General features: G+C 39.2%; 1 protein-coding gene across 4 annotated transcripts in view; it reads right to left on the bottom strand.

Annotated features, from left to right (window-relative positions):
- The window catches only part of CDKL5 (cyclin dependent kinase like 5), a 66,468-nt gene that overhangs the window by 39,051 nt on the left and 9,992 nt on the right, over window positions 1-17,425 (bottom strand). For all 4 annotated transcript variants that reach the window (XM_081199556.1, XM_081199555.1, XM_081199557.1 and 1 more), the window contains exons 2-4: window positions 12,579-12,795; window positions 10,112-10,146; window positions 2,674-2,719 (exon numbers count right to left, since the gene is read on the bottom strand). In XM_081199556.1, coding sequence (XP_081055682.1) covers window positions 2,674-2,719; window positions 10,112-10,146; window positions 12,579-12,642 — 145 coding nt within the window. In that variant the 5' untranslated portion in view covers window positions 12,643-12,795. The remainder of the gene's footprint in view (window positions 1-2,673; window positions 2,720-10,111; window positions 10,147-12,578; window positions 12,796-17,425) is intronic.

Below are 17,425 nucleotides of genomic sequence, written 5' to 3'. Positions count from 1 at the left end.
AATAAAAATTAGTTGCAAGAAGAACTTTTTTGGGATGGGAAAGCAGACAGCATGAAGGGCTAAACAACCATTCTCTGCTAGAACACTCCCTCCCAAGTATGCTCTGTGATTGAGAAGTCTATCATTATATGTAACTGCTGAATTTTGCGCTAAGCTACACTGTTAAACATGCTTGTGATAGGTGAAACTCAACTTAAGAGGAAACTACTTCCAAGGAAACATGCTCTGAAATAGGTTGAAGTTTTTCGGTCATCCAAACCTTTCCCAATGGCTTACCTGTGGTTTGTTTACTGCCAACAAACCACAATCATGCAATTAACATCACATTTTGTTTTGCCCTAAACACTCGCTGTGAAGAACCCATGCCTTTCTGACTCTGAAGAATCAGTCTGAGTGAAAAGGAAAAGCTAGGAGAGCTTTCAAGTGGAGAGTAAGAACAAGTAATACTGCTTACTGTTCTACTTTCAACAACTGCCTGACAGGCGGAATGTCAGCAGGCGAGTTTATGTGTTAAGGAAATGCTGTACCAGGAAGGAGGGGCGTTGCCTGATGAATATCCATCAAATATGTACCCTGCCTCTCACCCACTGCAGCAGGAGAGAACAGCAACACACCACCAACCTGAGTAACAGAGCAATTTTAGCTTCAGTAAGCTGGCACAACTTACCCCAGGTTAATTTACCACCATTACAAACTCCATTTGGGAAGAATTTGACGTACACTGCTCTTTTTTGCAGGTTAAGTTCCACTAGGGTACTAGTTCAGGGAACCCAGCTAAAAGATGACCCTTCCACAGCCTCAGAACACCCCTCTGGGGGGCTTACACCACCTTAACTTCCACCCGCTGAGCCAGGGTGAAAGACTTATCCCAACATAGCTCTGGCTGAAACTCCAAGGTGTCAGGTGTAGATTGCTTTAAATGTGTTTAGGATGGCAGCCCAAGTTTCAATTTCCATTTATCAAAAATAGTATGGTTTCTTAAAGCTGCCTAATTGAAGAAAGTAGACCATTTAAGAGTAAAATTATGGAACAGGATCATTTTGATTGGAAATCAATTGGGTAGTTTGTAAAGGTCTGATTTGAAAGGGAAATATGGGTGGGTTGCAAATTGAAAATCTTATTTCAGGTGATCTGGATAGGAATTAAATGATTTATCTAAATGAAATTTGAATTCTAGTCATTATTTCTAAATTTGCACATGCAAATTCTATCCCCATTTAAGTCCTCTTCTTTGTTGGTGCATATCCTCTTTTTTGGTGATGTATAAGTGCCTACACTAAGTACAGGCCTTTATCCACTTCTTATGAGCAAATTGATGTGTTTTCCTAATCTTAAAAGCAATTCTTTCTCATACACATGTAGGTCTCAGGTGGTACGTCTCCATAGTTTTGGGCATTGCACTTGGAGGAGGTAAAAAAGTACCTTACTTCACCAGTCTTACAGGAAACCAGGCAGAGGGCCTTCTCAGTAGTGGCACCTGCCCTGTGGAATGCCCACCCACCAGGTGTCAAAGAGAAAAAACTACCACCAGACTTTTAGAAGACATCTGAAGGCAGACCTCTTTAGGGAAGCTTTTAATGTTTAATATATTATTGTATTTTAATATTCTGTTGGAAGCCGCCCAGAGTGGCTGGGGAAACCCAGCCAGATGGGTCAGGTATGTATGTATGTATGTATGTATGAATGAATGAATAAATTATTATTATTATTATTATTATTATTATTATTATTATTATTATTATTATTTTATCTCACATAGGATAAAAGAGAATTTCACTCCCGAATATTTACACAAAGAAATCGGGAACATAGTAAGCTAGTCACAACTTTAATTCATGATTCTGTGAATCTGGGACGATCAATTATATGCCTGCTGCTTTCCCCTGAATTATGTTTGTGATGGAGTGTGTGTGACATCGACAGTAGACTATGTCAGCATCTATGACAAACTGATAATGAAAAAGGCCTTTTGAGATGATACAAAGTAGTTAAAAACTGTGAATCTGTATGAAATAAACTAGTAGCATATCAACGGCCCTATCAAAATCAAGAGTCCCATGTTCTCTAGTTAAAAATTCAAGAACTGAAGATTAATAAGACAAGAGTTTATTTCTATATTGGATATGAAAGCAAGTTTCTCAAAATTATAAGATCTAATTGCATCAGTTAAATCATTCTTAGTAAGTTTGAAGATCTACATGACATACAGAAAGATGGGGGTATAAATAAATAATAATAATAATAATAATAATAATAATTATTATTATTATTATTATTATTATTATTATTATTATTATTATTATTATTATTTGCAACAAAAAGTTTAACCTTCCTCCCTGAAAATAATTTTAACTACTTGGAATAAATTAAAGGGAGCCATAAGTACCAAAAATAAAAGTTAAAATCTGTTCATAATGTGGAAAGCATACAGGTTTAACATTAAACATCTAGCATTGTCTCAGCAGAAGCTTTGGAACAAATCTCCTTAGGTCCCCTTTGCCACACAAAAGAGTTAGCTTTTAAGTAGCTATTGTGAGTCTCGGAAATAGTCAATGCTTAACACAAACGACACTAAAATAAGCATTATATAATGGGACAGATTTTTATCTTAAGACACAAAGCCTGCTGAATTTCATCACCAATGCATTGATATATACAAGTGGAAAAAAATACCTTCACTGTCTTTGAACTTCTTAATGGCCACAATTTCATGTGTTTCCTATAAATAAAAAAGGCAGCAAAATCAGCTCTTTGTCAAACCACACAAATATCCCACCATCCAATAAACATCAAGGTTCTGCAATAAACGCTTACTTTCAGTTAGTATCTAGTGCTACTTTGTGTTCCAAATCTGTGAAAGCCTAGAAATGTTGTAGTTAAAAGCAGGGCTTTTATAGCTGTCCCCAAGGTTACAAGAAAAATTCTCGCTCAGAGGTCTGCAGTTCTTCCAATGTATTGGATTTTTAGTGGAGAATGTAAAGATCAGCTTTTTCACTTGGCATCTGAGCTGGCTGGCTAGTCTTTCTGGATCAACTAAATAGACATTATGTTATTTTTTAAGAGGTTTTATATTTGCTCGAATCCAAAGGGCCTGTTGCATACAGGAACACCTTTCAGCTAGTGCAAGGGGAGGAACTCCTTCCAGACTTTTTACCAAGTCCTCCTCTCATTGCAGCCATCACACCATATCATGTTATGACATGAGGGCTCTCCAGCTCTTTCAGGGCTGCAGGAGGAGGAGGAAGGTGTGAAAGCCTTTTAATGTCACCAAAACTCTACTTACACCCATGCCATGGGTGGTTGCTGTTGTTATGGGAGGGTGTTTGGGTTTTTGTTTTTGTTTTCTTTGGTAAGCCACCATGAGCCTTGGAGATGTGGCACAGAAATTAAAACAATAGTAAACATACTTTCAAAGAAACAAAGTAAATTAAAAATTAAATTAGAAGGAAAAAATACTTTTAATCACCAGGTGCAAAGCAATATATGGATACACTGAATATATTACTATTCTTATATTGAAACCTGGCATTAAATCAATCTTTTGAGAATTAAATAAAGGTTCATAATATGAGATAAGCATCACAAGCATTTGAAGCTTATTCAATTGGGATTACTTATCTAAAACAAAATACCATCCTAGATCCTTTGGATAAAGCAGGATGCCACTTTGGGAGGTTATTTTATGTATGTGTGGTTCTTCTAGAATACAAGTAAGGAAACCTCTGGTGCTTGGGCCAAATTGAAGTCACCAGGTCGGCCTATTGTGGCCCACCAGGCTGTCTCCCCCAGCCACAATCAGGGACAGGCAAAGCTATGGCTATAAAAAACAACAACCCAGAACCCTAGAGTATGCTCCTGTTTGTTCCTTTGCAAACAAAAGGCTTCCACTGTTTCAAGTGGGTGCCAAATACAAGACTCAAAGCCATAGTCAGATCCACCATTGTATAATGTCAGGTGATTTGATGTCAGTTTTGGCTTGTAGAAGGCTGACCACAACAGGATCCAGCTCTCTGGCCAAAAGTGGCTCCACGTCCCTTTCTACCAGAACATTCGAAAGAAATGATCCAACTAATATTAACACTGAACAGAATCACTTTGCCACTTTCTACCATATTAATTACCTAGTTCTGAATAGTGAGTCTTCTCTTCAAATTGCACAGACTATGGTATAAAAGCTGTGAGCTTCTATTCATGCTAAACAGGTTGCACAGTAGCAACACTGAGAATTAAGGTGATTTCTTACTAAAGAATCAAAAGCATATAGAGTAAAAACCAAACAATTAACAATATATATTATTGATGCTGTTCCAATAACTAACTACTCCCTGCAAAAGCTGAAATACAAGAACTGCACAGGAAGTTACTTTATCAGAAGCTAGCCAGAAAGTCATAACAATCTACAGATGGCACTGCTTGTGAATTACTCTTTACATAATCATGGCAGTATTCCATATTTGCAATAAATGTTAATTAGTTTCAGGAAGACAAGTTCTACACTTGGTGAAGATGTAAGCTATGGAAGATTGTAAATTAGTAGGCAAGCTCTTGACTTTTAATAATCCTGTTTTGGCTAGGGAGCCGCCCCCCCCCCCCGGCACCAGAATTCATACACTCTGGCCTTTTGGTCACTTCTGGTGCTAATCTTGTGATCCTTCAAGTGTAAGACAGGCCCATCCCACACATAACTTCCCTGTGTTTATCCAGGTTGAAGATGGTGGCATATAAGAATCATTTAACAAAAAAGTTTTTTGTTTAACAAGCTGTGTTTTAAAAGGCTTCCCTATTCACCCAGCTTCCAAAAAGCCAAGAAATTGCAGCTCTTAAGGGCCACACCCTGAACAGACATATCATTTAAGAAATAGTGTAGTAAGAGACACTGCACCTGCTACTCTACTGTCTATAGAGCCCTTGTCCAAGGAACAGGAGATGACCACTGCTGAGATGACCAGTTGGCAACGCTCCAGATCATGTTATTTCCTATTCATAATATACTGATTCTAACCCAATAAAGGCTTTGAACATCCCATGTATTGTTTCTCTGTCAGCAGGCACTGATACACATGGGTTTTCCCCCCACACCCTCTCTAGTATGATTTAGCTTCACCTGGCCTCGGAATAGGATTCTGAGTGGGTGGACTGAACATGAACCATGATGAGCTCAGAAGTAGTAGTCCCTCTTCTCCATGCTCAATCAAGTACCCTGTACTGTGAGGAGAGGGGGCAGTCCTCTAGATAATTTATTACGGTCAAAGACCAGCTCACATAACATAACACAATAAAAAACAGCGTTCATAAAGATAAAATATACAGTCGTAACAGATTGCAGCAATAGCTCATGAGTTAAAACTGAGATATATACATACACCCGTACAACTGAGATTTGGGCTACCATAAAAAATTGACCCTGAGGCGCCCCAAAGGGCAACTTCAGCATTTCCCTAGTGAGCTATTTTATTCTAGAGGATGATCTGTGCCTACAAATCTGGGCACAGAATCTGGCTACCAGCCAGGTCATCTTATGATCTTTGCCTAAGAGGAGAGAATTAAGTTTAGACTTGTCTGAAAGATTGGCGAGCCTCTTCAGCAAAGGGTCAATGGTGTCTCTATGAATCTCAACATAAAAAGTAGGGAGCAGTCCTCTCAGAGTGCACAAATAGGTGGGTACTGCTGCCAGGGTATATGAGCCAGCCTGGTGGAGAAGGGCTGGGCTGGTTATGTGGGTTGCCAAGAGAGGGGGTGGGCCAAAAGGGCTGGTTGTCCCATGGGGGAGGCAGACTATTATTTTATGCAACAGTACTAATTGACCTAGGTGTGCCTGGGTGTCTAGGTCTGTAGGAATGCCACCTAGCAGGCCACCTCCTTCATTTTGACTGATAGGCCAGCCCTGCCAGGTAGCATTCCAGCAATTGTTAATTATGCCTCTTGTTGCCACTATTTGCCTTGGGTTCCTCAGACTCCCTTCCTGAAAGAGTTCTGTATATTCTGGCCCCCTCCCAATGGATGCTTGATAAAAATCTTTTTCCCCCTTCAGTAGGTCTTGACCCCCTGTTCCACAGAGGGCTGTGAAAGCACCTCTCCAGGGCTCTTGCCTAGAGAGCTATGTAAGCTCTCTGTATTCTACTCAAAAACAGTGGCTGTGAGTAGCATAAAGGGTATTCAAGGTAGAGGCTAGCAATACAGTCATACCTCGGGTTGAAGTAGCTTCGGGATGAATATTTTCAGGTTGCGCTCCGCGGCTACCCAGAAGTAACAGATTTCCAGGTTTCGCCGCTCGCGCAGACACTCAAAATGACGTCACGCGCATGTGCGGAAGCGCCGAATCGCAACCCATGCACGTGCATGCATGCGGACGCGGGTTGCGTTCGCTTCTGGATGCGAACGGGGCTCTGGAACGGATCCCGTTTGCATCCAGAGGTACCACTGTACAGGGGTAACTGCTAACTGTGGCAGTGGGCCTTATATGTTATCTTGCATTCTGTCTGTATTGTGTGGCTGTGATCAGTGTACTATGATCAGTGGGCAGCTGCATTCTTTTCCATAGATCCCAGGGGTATATAGGCCATTTTCTGGTTGTGAGTTTCCCCACTACCAGACACAGGGGACACTGGCCACTCTGCCAGTGTATCTTTGGTCTGGCATAACATGAACACAGATTGCGAAAAGACTGCAATTAATATTGATTATATGAGTTTAAATTGATTAAAGCAAGAAGGTATCAGTTATACATGTCTCATGGCATAGTGCTCTGTGAGAGTCCAAATCCACCTCAGCACCTGTATTGCAGGACAAAAGATTTCTGCCTAGCCTACTTTCAGTTTACACCAATAATGTACAGTAGAATGGCTGCATACCTGCACTGCAGGGAGTTGGATTTGGCGTCCCTTCCAACTCTACAATTCTATGCTTCTGTGACCATGGTTCAAACTCTTACAACTAAAACAAGCCCACTGCAAACGATGGATTGTGAACCTGTTTTAAGCCACAAATATTCAATTCATACGAAAGCAGTCAAGATTTATGGAATCTGAAATTAAACGTGGCGTAAATTCTTCTTCTGGAGGAGAAGGGAGCTCATGAGTTCAAGCCTTCACTACAGCTCATTCTAGCTTGCACACTTAGCACTATATACAAGCCAGCTCCAAATGTCCTTGAGCATCTCAAGAAGCACTTCAATGCAAAGTCTTTCCCAGAGTCAAAACGCAGGTTTTATCAAGCGGCTTGGGAGAAAAGGATTATGTCTTCTATAAAACAGAAGGCCAAGAACACAACAATCCCTGTCTAGCAAAGTGACCAGATAACATCCTTGAGATATTTTTCAGTTTCTTCATCATATAATAAAACATTCTCAACTGGACTCAATAAAAAGTAAAATTGTCACATACACACTTCTCTTCCCCTACTAAAAAAACCAACCCACACCAAACACACCCAGTGAATATTTTTATCTTCTTCCAACCACCTTACAATTTATTCACTACCAATCACACAAAATCTCACAGGGATAAAATTTAAAAGGGCAGTGCCAACACCCAGTTCCCTCACACTCAAACGAGGCAATGGAAGTGCTGAATTGGTGCCTGGAATCAGAAGGAGGCTGGATGAAGGCCAATAAACTGCAGCTCATTCATGATAAAATGGGCTGGTGGTTTCTTTACTCTGACAGATGGTGTTCAACCTGTTCTGAATGGGGTTGCACTCTCTGTAAAGGATTGCATTTGTAGTTTGGGAGACCGATGCTGGACTCAATACTGCCAAGAGAGGCCACATGTCTCTGTGGCAAGGAGCACCTTCAATCATTTTAGACACTGAACAAGTTATGGTCTCACATTAGGCAGAGAGCCTGGTCTCAGTTATCCAAGCTTTGGCAATACCGAGGATTGACTACTATAATGTACTGAGCATAGGGCTGCCTCTGAAGATTGCGTGTAAACCTCCATTAGCTCAAAATCCAGGCATCCTGCTGTTGCCTGAGGCTAGTTAGTCAAAACATTTCTCCGGGATTTTAAGCCCAACATACTCATATTTGACTTCAAAGAGTAATGATTTGACTTCAAGATATTGTTGAGCTCAAATAGGTGCAGAACAGGGCACCCAAAAGGCTCCTTGGGCCAAAAAAGTCCCCTGTAATGAAAGGTTCTAAACTTTCTAGTTTAGAAAAAAGGAGCACAATTGAGGTGAGGGAATAACACAACAAAGGTGTAAAAAGATTATGCACAGTGTGCAGAAATAATTTTTCTTCGTGTCTACTGTTCTGTTTTACATTTAATTACAACCCTTGGTTGAGTGGCTTTCTATTTAGTTTTAAATTATTTCTAAATCTTCATCTTTTGCCATTTCTATTACACAATAATTTCAATATAAACACCTCAAAAAGTTTTGATAGGCTGTCTCAGCACAGTGAAGTCAGCAAAATAATTTAAGTTAAAAATAAATAATTAAACTTACAAATGAATGCACTACATTTCTGAACAATTATCCTATTTTCTATGACAGATTAATTTATATCTTTGTCTTCTTACAGTCTTTAGTGGCTATCTGGTCATATTTTCATCTGTCATGTACTTCAATACTGTTTTATCTCTAGCTTTCATATTGTTAGTGATTTGCTTTTCAAATCTTTCTTGGCCTATTTTACTGGAAACTTAACATTTTATCTTTCCAGTATTTGTACTCTTTTATATTAGCTTCATTCAGAAGCAGAAAGTGGGTACGGTTCTTTCATATGAAAGAACAAAGTGCTAGAGTAAACACTAGTGCTGATTAGATGCAGATATGTGCTAATCACAGTATTTCATATTGTTCTCAGAACTTCAGATTAAAGCTTCATTCACGTATACTGAACTACATTTACTGAAAGCAGCACCTCCGGTATTACATGCAACACCAGTTGTGTTTGTGGAAACATTTTCGCACACCTTAATGCTGCAATCCTAGGCACACTTGCTTAGAAAATATTACATTGGGATTTAAAACCAGTTTAAATCCAAAATAAATAAGCTGAGGATCTGGATATAAATGTTGAGAATCAGTGCTCTTCAATACATTCACTGCATGCGATTATTTTATGTTCTCAGTAACTTCACAGGAGCTAGCTTTTGGACTAGGTCTTTTCATCTTGTTTAACATAAGATATGTAGTGGCTTTTGAGCCTGACTGGTTTGAGCAGTTTTTTAAATCAGAGATGTTATTTTTCATGGAACTGCAGGCAACTCAGCAGTCTTCTGCTGAGTAACTTAAATGCTAAGCAGGTGGAAGACATGAAAAATTCGTCTGTGCAAATCAGACTACAAACAGTGAGATTGTGATTGAACATCAAAAGGCTTATGTTTCTATCCCCCCCCCCCCCAATATTATGAGGTTAGATATACATGGCTATTTCACCCATACTTTTGAAAGAAGGCAACCAAAAAAATGAACACAAGGTTCAGAATTATACACATAGCTTGTGCACAATTAAAAGAAAATTCTCCTTTAAGGACTAGTGATGACTTGCATAACAAAGTGGAACTTCTTACTTTAAAAAAAAAGCAATGGTTCCTTATCATGAATCAGAAACTTTATAAAACACAGCTTTCTTTTTTAAAAACATGGTTCCTCCTTTTCCCTAATGTTCTCTGAAACTTAGCTACCACAAGGAGCTTACTGTAAAATCCTCTGGAGGACTTAGGATTTGGTCCAACACAAATCAAAACAACAGGTGGGATTCAATCAATGAGTCCCCTTAGCAATGAGTCCTCTGTGCAAGGGCTTGGACAGCATGTGGGGAAAGAGTGGAAGAGTGTTTTGCCCAGCAAGTCCCTGAAGGAAGGGATACCTTCACACAAATATAAACAAGTCTTAAAGGAACTCCCTTCTGCCTTTACCTCACAGCAAAACCCTTCCCTCTACTGAGACAAGCCCTAGTTTATGATTTGTGCTTGCTCTGCAAACCAGAATCAAATATTAGTTTGGTTCAGACAAAACAGTAGACAATGGGTTGCCTCAAACTAGGAAGAGAGGGAAGAAGGGATGCCAAATCAGCTCTGCATATGGTAGCAATTTACTCTAAATTTCATCTATACAATTTCATCATGGGAACTTGAATTACACAGCTTAAAAGTATTTTTCTTACCTTGTGCCTGCACTTAAGAACAACTCCATAGGCTCCTAGATCACCATTTTTAAAAAGAGGGAAAAAAGAGGTTAGCCACCAGAAGGCAGGAATATATATACAAGCATACACAAATAAAATATACCCATACACCCCTCCTCATTATTTAGACCAAATGCTGTAACATTTAGTAATATGAGGCGACTCTGAATATACTTAAAATTGGCTAGTAAGTTTTCAAATTCTTTGATTCTTTTACATAGTTTGAAACCATGGATACTTGTATCTTTCAATAGAAAGCAGAACTCTATAAAGGAATAAAGACATGCACACAAATATACTTTTAAATGTCTGCAGCATAAAAATACAGAGGTGATAGAAATGCTGTTATATCATCAGCTTTATTTTTAAGGAGTAATGAGCAAACGTTGGACCAGCAACGCTTACGCAGGGAAGCTTAGGCTGTCCAACAATAATATATACTTTCCTTTACATTAAAAGTGTCTAAAAGCATTTCAGAAATTAGTACCAAAGTGCTACGTTATTAAGTAGATGAGTCTGCATCCAGAAATCAATCTGCCAGACACAGTAGAACATATCCTTTTCTACTGTCCATTGTACAACCAGCAACTCAAATGCGTGCTGTCCCCTTTCTTGGGTAGTCTAACATCACGGCACAATGAAAATATCGGATTCTATCTGTCTGACATTAACCCGGAAGTAACTGCAAGGGTGGCTGAGTTTTTATTAATAGTATCTCTCAGAGTGGTGAATGGCACTAGTTAGCAGGAAGAAACTCCAATGAAAATCCTCGTTATTACATATTTTTACATGGCTGTTTATTGGTATATATTTTAAAATTTTACATATGGATGCTTTATGATGGCCTATATTTGTAATGCCTAAAAAAGGTTTGGCGAAGCAAGCATCTAGAAATTTGAATTAGTTTATTCACTACTGACATGTGCTTTGCACACACTGTTACACAAAAAAGAAATGCATGTTAATGCTAGGGATCAAAACTGGAGCCAGGAAAATAATGCACTTGGCAACAACATTCTCTTTGCAAAAGGAAAAGGAACAGCCTTGTCTCTTGAGGGTTTCTGGACATTAGGCAAGCACTGCATACTTTGCAAGCTTGATAGAGCAGACGGGTTCTTCCTGAGCTTACATGAAAATGTATAAAACAGTGAGACAGCTTGTTTTGAGTGATTATGATTAAGGAGAGGCCCCATCCTTTTCTAGGCTTCAGAGAAGCAGGGGAATTCCCTCCCTGCTTCATACACCAAGATTTAGAGCTGGGAAATAAAGAAACACTATTAGCTATTAGAATATATATACTATGGTATGTAGGTAGGGGTGTGGGGGGTGTGGGGGGGGGTGTACACACCACTTTTTATTTCTAATATATATACCAAAGCTCTTTATACAGCCATAAAAATCACAATAAAGATATAACACACACAATCAATTTTTCTATTTAAAAAAAAATCAATCGCAGTAAATGAGGGACATCCAGAAGTAGCAGTAGTGGTCAGGACTAAATAGAAATAGTTTTAATTGTAGGCCAGCATCAGTGCCTGTCTAATCTCAGTGGGGAGATCATTCCACATGATAGCTACCACCTCCATGAAAACCCCTCCACATCATTCCTGGATGTATGGTATGGTGATATGGACAAAAGGACCTCCCTGCAGAGATCCCAAGGACCAAGATGAGACTACCTAAGGCTACCTGGTCCCAAGCTGTTTAGGGCCTTATCACACTAATGTTGTAACAGAACATTGTCTGTCAGAAGAGAATATGCTATCAATAGATACCGTTAGAGAGAGAGAGGGGAAAAAAATTGAAGACTGTATGATAGTTAATGCTTCCCATAGTGGACAGTTATTCTCCTTCTCCCCAGAAAAAAGATTTTGTAGGTTGCTTGTAGTGTTTTTTAAAAATTATTTTGGCAGATACCTAGGAGTCTGCATAGTCTGTGCACCAGTAGCTTCCTCATACCATCATTAGCTCTCTCTAAAAAAAGCATTAACTTGTCCCTAACTATTAAGAATACGTTGAAAGCACAAAGAGGTGATTCGGAAATCAAAAGAGTGCATGATGTTAGATGTTGTGTTATTAGTTAAAGTTTAGAGGTGTTATTGGGGTATTTCTTTGTTTTTGTTTATATGTCCTAATTGTTTTTTTTATCTTTAATGTTTTGTGTAAAGTGATTTGCAATAAAAAAATTTTTTTTTAAAAAAGCTTGTCCCTAACTATAACCATATTTGGAGGTCCAAAAGAGATTCCTGTAGACACCATCTTATTTATATTCTCCCTCTAGTTATGTCTGTGCACCATCATGCACTTAGTCCCAAAATGAACTGAAAAAGGATGCAACAACAACAAAATTATTATTTATATGCCACCCATCTGACTGGGTTGCCCCAAGCACTCTAGGTGGCTCGCAACAAAATATTAAAAACACAATAAAACATGTGCTTACCTTCACCAACAACCCCAAGGATCTCAAATTTATTCATCACATTACCAATATTAGGAATCTTCATGAAGACAAATTCCTCATGGGACAACAGTCACACAACATGGCATAGAGAAAAGCTGAAGGCTTTGCAGACTGAAGAGAAGGTTTTTGATAGTACAGTCTATCAATATAGATTTCTTCTTTCTTACAGTCATGTATTTAATTTTGTGGGAGATTCCTGTGCAGAAATAAAATAAGTGGCATCAGCTAACACTGTTTCACAACACAATCAATGGCAGATTCACTATATCGGCAATTATTTGCACTCCAGAAGTTATGACTCAAACCCCATCAAGAGAGACACACACTTTTTACAGAAAAATAATTCAAGAAGCTTCAGCCCAATTTTACACTGTGGTTAAAACAGAAGCACAGCATGCTGTCCTTTGATCATTCAAGATGTTAAGAGCTAGAGAGTTCCTGCAGAAGTGCACAAAGGCCTGGGTGTACAGATGTTGTCATGATGCTTATGCCTCAAGTGCATCATTAGCCATCCTGTACAGGCAGTAACTATTTCACGTGGGGGTTCCATTCCTGCCTACCCATACCACCCACACCCCATTCTGCCCTCTTCTGGGTCCAAAAGGACCCACACGTCGGAAATTATGCATCAGTTGGATGCGCCTAAAATTCCACCTGTATTTGAAGGCAGACTGTAATGTTGCTTTGGAAAAGAGGACATCTGAAGTTGCATGGTATATGCAAGGCATGCTACTCCTAGGAGGTGGCTAGGAGTATCCCAAAATGTTTTAATATTAATTCATAGTTTTAAAGAAACCATGAAAAAGTTTGATACTGTATTTTTAAAGCTTGAGAATACATAAAGATAAGTGTCATTATTAAGTTAAATTAACTTTAAAAACTATAAGATGTAGCATCATTCCAATAAAACATTTTACACAACTGGACCAATACCATGGTTTTAATTTTAAAAGTAAAACAATAAAATCATACAATATGACCTCTTTAAGCGCAGAATGGGGAGGGGGGCACTTTGTAACAAAATCAAAGCTAAAGTAAAGCTTTACACAAAGGAAGAAATCAACCAAATTGACTGAGGAACAAATTATCTTTACATATCTGCCGTGGAAACAGAGAAGCTCATGTGAAACAAGACTTGAGGGTAGGAATGAATCTAAATAATTAAATAAGCATATGCATATAGATCAATGAACCAATCTGTTGGGCTTTGCAACCCTAAAAACAAAGCTGCATTACTATTTTTAGTGCACTCAAATACAGGTAATGGGTAACTTACGCACATTTATTTACAATTTATTTACAACCCTATCAGATACAACCAAAATCAGCAGTTACCAACATAATGCAGTAGGTGGTTTATAATTTTTTTGGTAACTTATATGGAGTGAGATTCAATGCACAACGTTTCATTTTTTAAATGAAATGCTGCAGTATCAATAAGGTATAGCATCTTACACTGGCCTGGAAGGATTGCTTAATATTACTTAAAAGTAAAATAGCACTTTACTAATGCTTCAAGGTAAATTACCGGTACTTCACATGTTTTTAAGCTCAATTATTGTGCTGAAACCACTCGGGTTTCCTATTTTTAAAAAAATAAAAACCTAGCTGATCTGGGATTTATTTTTTAAAAAAACAACCCTCCCTGCTTAATAAATTTAACAAAAGCATCCTGTCACAATGCTGGAAAAACGGTTGCAGCTTGGGTATTTTATTCATATGTGGTGGTCATTATAAAGTTTATTGGGAAACTGAATTGATCATGGCTCAAATGAGTGATATAGACCACAGGATTTCTCTTCGTTCCATCTACTCTACAGACATTGTGGATCTCATTCAGAAGGACCTTGTAACTTACCTTACGATGGAAGAAGACCTTACAACTGTTTGATACTGGAGAACTCTAAATGCTGATTTGTTTTAAATGTGGTTTAAGCAGGTATAGGACTTGATATTAATGGAAAAACTGACTTACAAAGCTGAAGACCAAAGGAATGACACACGATCAGACAAATTTTATAAACATGGTTCAGCTTTATTTACTAAGCCAGTGTTTCCCAACCGGTGTTCCGCGGCACACTAGTGTGCCGCGAGACGTTGCCTGGTGTGCCGTGGGAGGGAGGAGGGGCGAGTCGGGCGGCGAGAGGCGGGGCGGCGGCGGCGAGGAGAGGCCGCCCAGCGCGGGGCTCTCGCCGTCTGCCTGCCTGGCTGCCTGCGTGACGCTGACGTCACGGGGCTGTAACGTGCCCCACATAGGCACACGCGGGGCGGCGAGCGAGCTCCCTCCCACATCCCATCGCCGCTCGCTTCGGCCGGCCTACTGGGCTGTCGCAGGCGGAAGGCCTGCGCATGCGCAAGGTTTTCGCGCCTTCGGGATTCCCTTCACGCCTTCCTCCTCCCGGGTCCTTGAGAGCGCGGGAAGCGGCAGCGCGAGACCGGTGTTGAGCCTGGTAGGTATTGCGCTTGCCAAGGCAATCATTTGGGAAATGAAAACTTGCAAAGCAAGCAACCAGTTCAATCTGAAGTACGTGTATGCTTAATATCCTGTATCTGAAACCTGTTCTGCCCCCTCCCCCACACTTGGTGCCATTTTCATCTACACATGCAGCAGAGTAAGTTGACCCAGAATAGTACCAATTCAGATGGCAGATGGGAGAATGACAGTGCTGAATGCTTTCCCATGTAGAACAGTCCCTGCAAATAAAAACCTAGCATATTTGGAAGAGGGATGCTAGCCTAACCATTACCTTCTATGCTGTTACTATTTTTTTATTTTTTATTTACATAAGTAAAAAGTGACCTTTCCCCATCTGGCATGATACAAGCCCATTCTTACAACTCAGAATTTTTTCGACTATTTCAGCTACATATGTAGAATATGCCTTCATTGATTCCTATTAAAGAGAGTTACTTTATATATAGTCAATATAGGCACAGAGTTTATTTTTTAAACATTTTCTAATGGTGGTGTGCCTCGAGATTTTTTTCATGAAACAAGTGTGCCTTTGCCCAAAAAAGGTTGGGAAACACTGTACTAAGCAACTACAAAAGAACATAGCTATGGACCACCAGCAACTTATGGGGAAATATGGAAATATACTTTTATTTGAAGGAGAATTATCTGTGTGTATTTGAATGGGACTGGGGCTTGGGAGGTGGTTAGGAAGGAGTTTTTCTTTTTGATTATGTTTACGTATTATGAAAATGACAAAGCAGCTTTTAAAAAGAAAGTGACAAACAAACAAACATTAAAAAGATACCAGAACAGCTGTGTTTTTAACATGTTCTTCTTAAGGTCTAAGATTATTCCCACTTTTCAGAAAAGGGGTGGGGCTTCTTTTTTCTTTTGCTTTTTTGTTGTTTTTGGAAGGTGAAAACTATAACCTGCAAAGTTGTGCTTATCCTAATACAGTAAAGCTAGAACTGGTTATATTTGGCAGTCAGTATATATGCAACAATGTTGCTGACTATTGCTTCTTCCCCTGAGAGTTGTTCAGGGATTAGTTCTGTCTCCAATCCTTTTATTATAATCAACAGCAAGTTCAATTAACAAAGGTAGATAAAAACATACTAACAGAGCAATCCTAGCTGGGGCGGGGGGAGGTCAGAGCAGCAGACAACTGTTGCATATGAAGCCTTGCTGGTTCCTACTATCAGAGTGGAATGGAAGTGGAGCAGCTACCAATTCTAAAACAATTTCCTATTTAACTGTATTTCTTTTTTTTTAATGTCTACATGAAATTGCTGTAGGTTGTTGAGTTTATAGAATGCAGTTTCTTCAATATGCTGATGAAACTGAACTAGAGGTTGTGAAAAAGACTGATCATCCCAGGCTAATCAAGATAAAAGACTTTTTTTGAAGGAGACTTTAAAATTGCACTGAATTTTATGGCAGATGGGGATCTGTTTGACAAAATTCTGTATCCAAAAAGATGAAGCAAATCTTGTACAGACATTGGTGTTCCCTTGATCTGGACTGGGAATGGGCCACAGTGTTACTTACTCCCTCCTGTCAGCCAACTCTCTTCATGCCTCCTGCTCCTAGTTCACAAATACAACTCTATCCATATTAGTCATGGTTATTTCTAATCTGCATAGGCCCCTACCCAAGCACTTGATCAACTCTAGCTATAGCTTGTTTCATGTAATTTCTACTAAGCCATCTTATGGTTCAAACCAGAAGGGAATACACATTATGAAGTTACTTAAAATGCAAATGTTTAGTACATTAACAAGACAGATAATTCATTTTCTTTATCCCTCCTCCAGAATGCTCAATCCAGAGAGGGTACATTTATTTTTAGTAATGCAACACAGCTGAACTCAAACTGGCATGCATTAGAGAATGTGAATCTATTCAACATTGTTGAATGTATACTCTCCAACTCTGCCTCCAGAATATTTCTTTTACAAGCAAATTATAAACTGGTTTTACGGGACTGTCAACACAAATTATCAAACTCCTTATATGAATGAATATTAACCAATTGAGAGGAGAGCATCTTAACATGTCACTCTGCGATTTTTGGGTGAATGTGCATTCTAACCCCTAAAAACACCAATTTGAAAACACCCCTGCACCAACCAAAATTATAACATTCTATGTACCCCACAAATGAAAAACAGAAGGCTCTTACAGGCTAACAAAACATCAAGAAACTGGAGAACGGGTTTTAGTTTGGCACAGCCCTAGTCTAATCATAAACTTTACTAGACTTCATTTGCAATTTGCTATTGGCATCAAGCTATATCTGCAAGCAAAGGCCTGGATTCACATGGCAGCAACATTTTACCATCTGCACCATCTCACAAGGTGTCCCTGGCAG

Source organism: Podarcis bocagei (genome assembly GCF_964188305.1).
Source record: "Podarcis bocagei genome assembly, chromosome: 6".
Classification (NCBI taxonomy): domain Eukaryota; kingdom Metazoa; phylum Chordata; class Lepidosauria; order Squamata; family Lacertidae; genus Podarcis; species Podarcis bocagei.
Note: the sequence above shows the minus strand (reverse complement) of the source record. Positions and strands in the feature narration are given on the sequence as shown.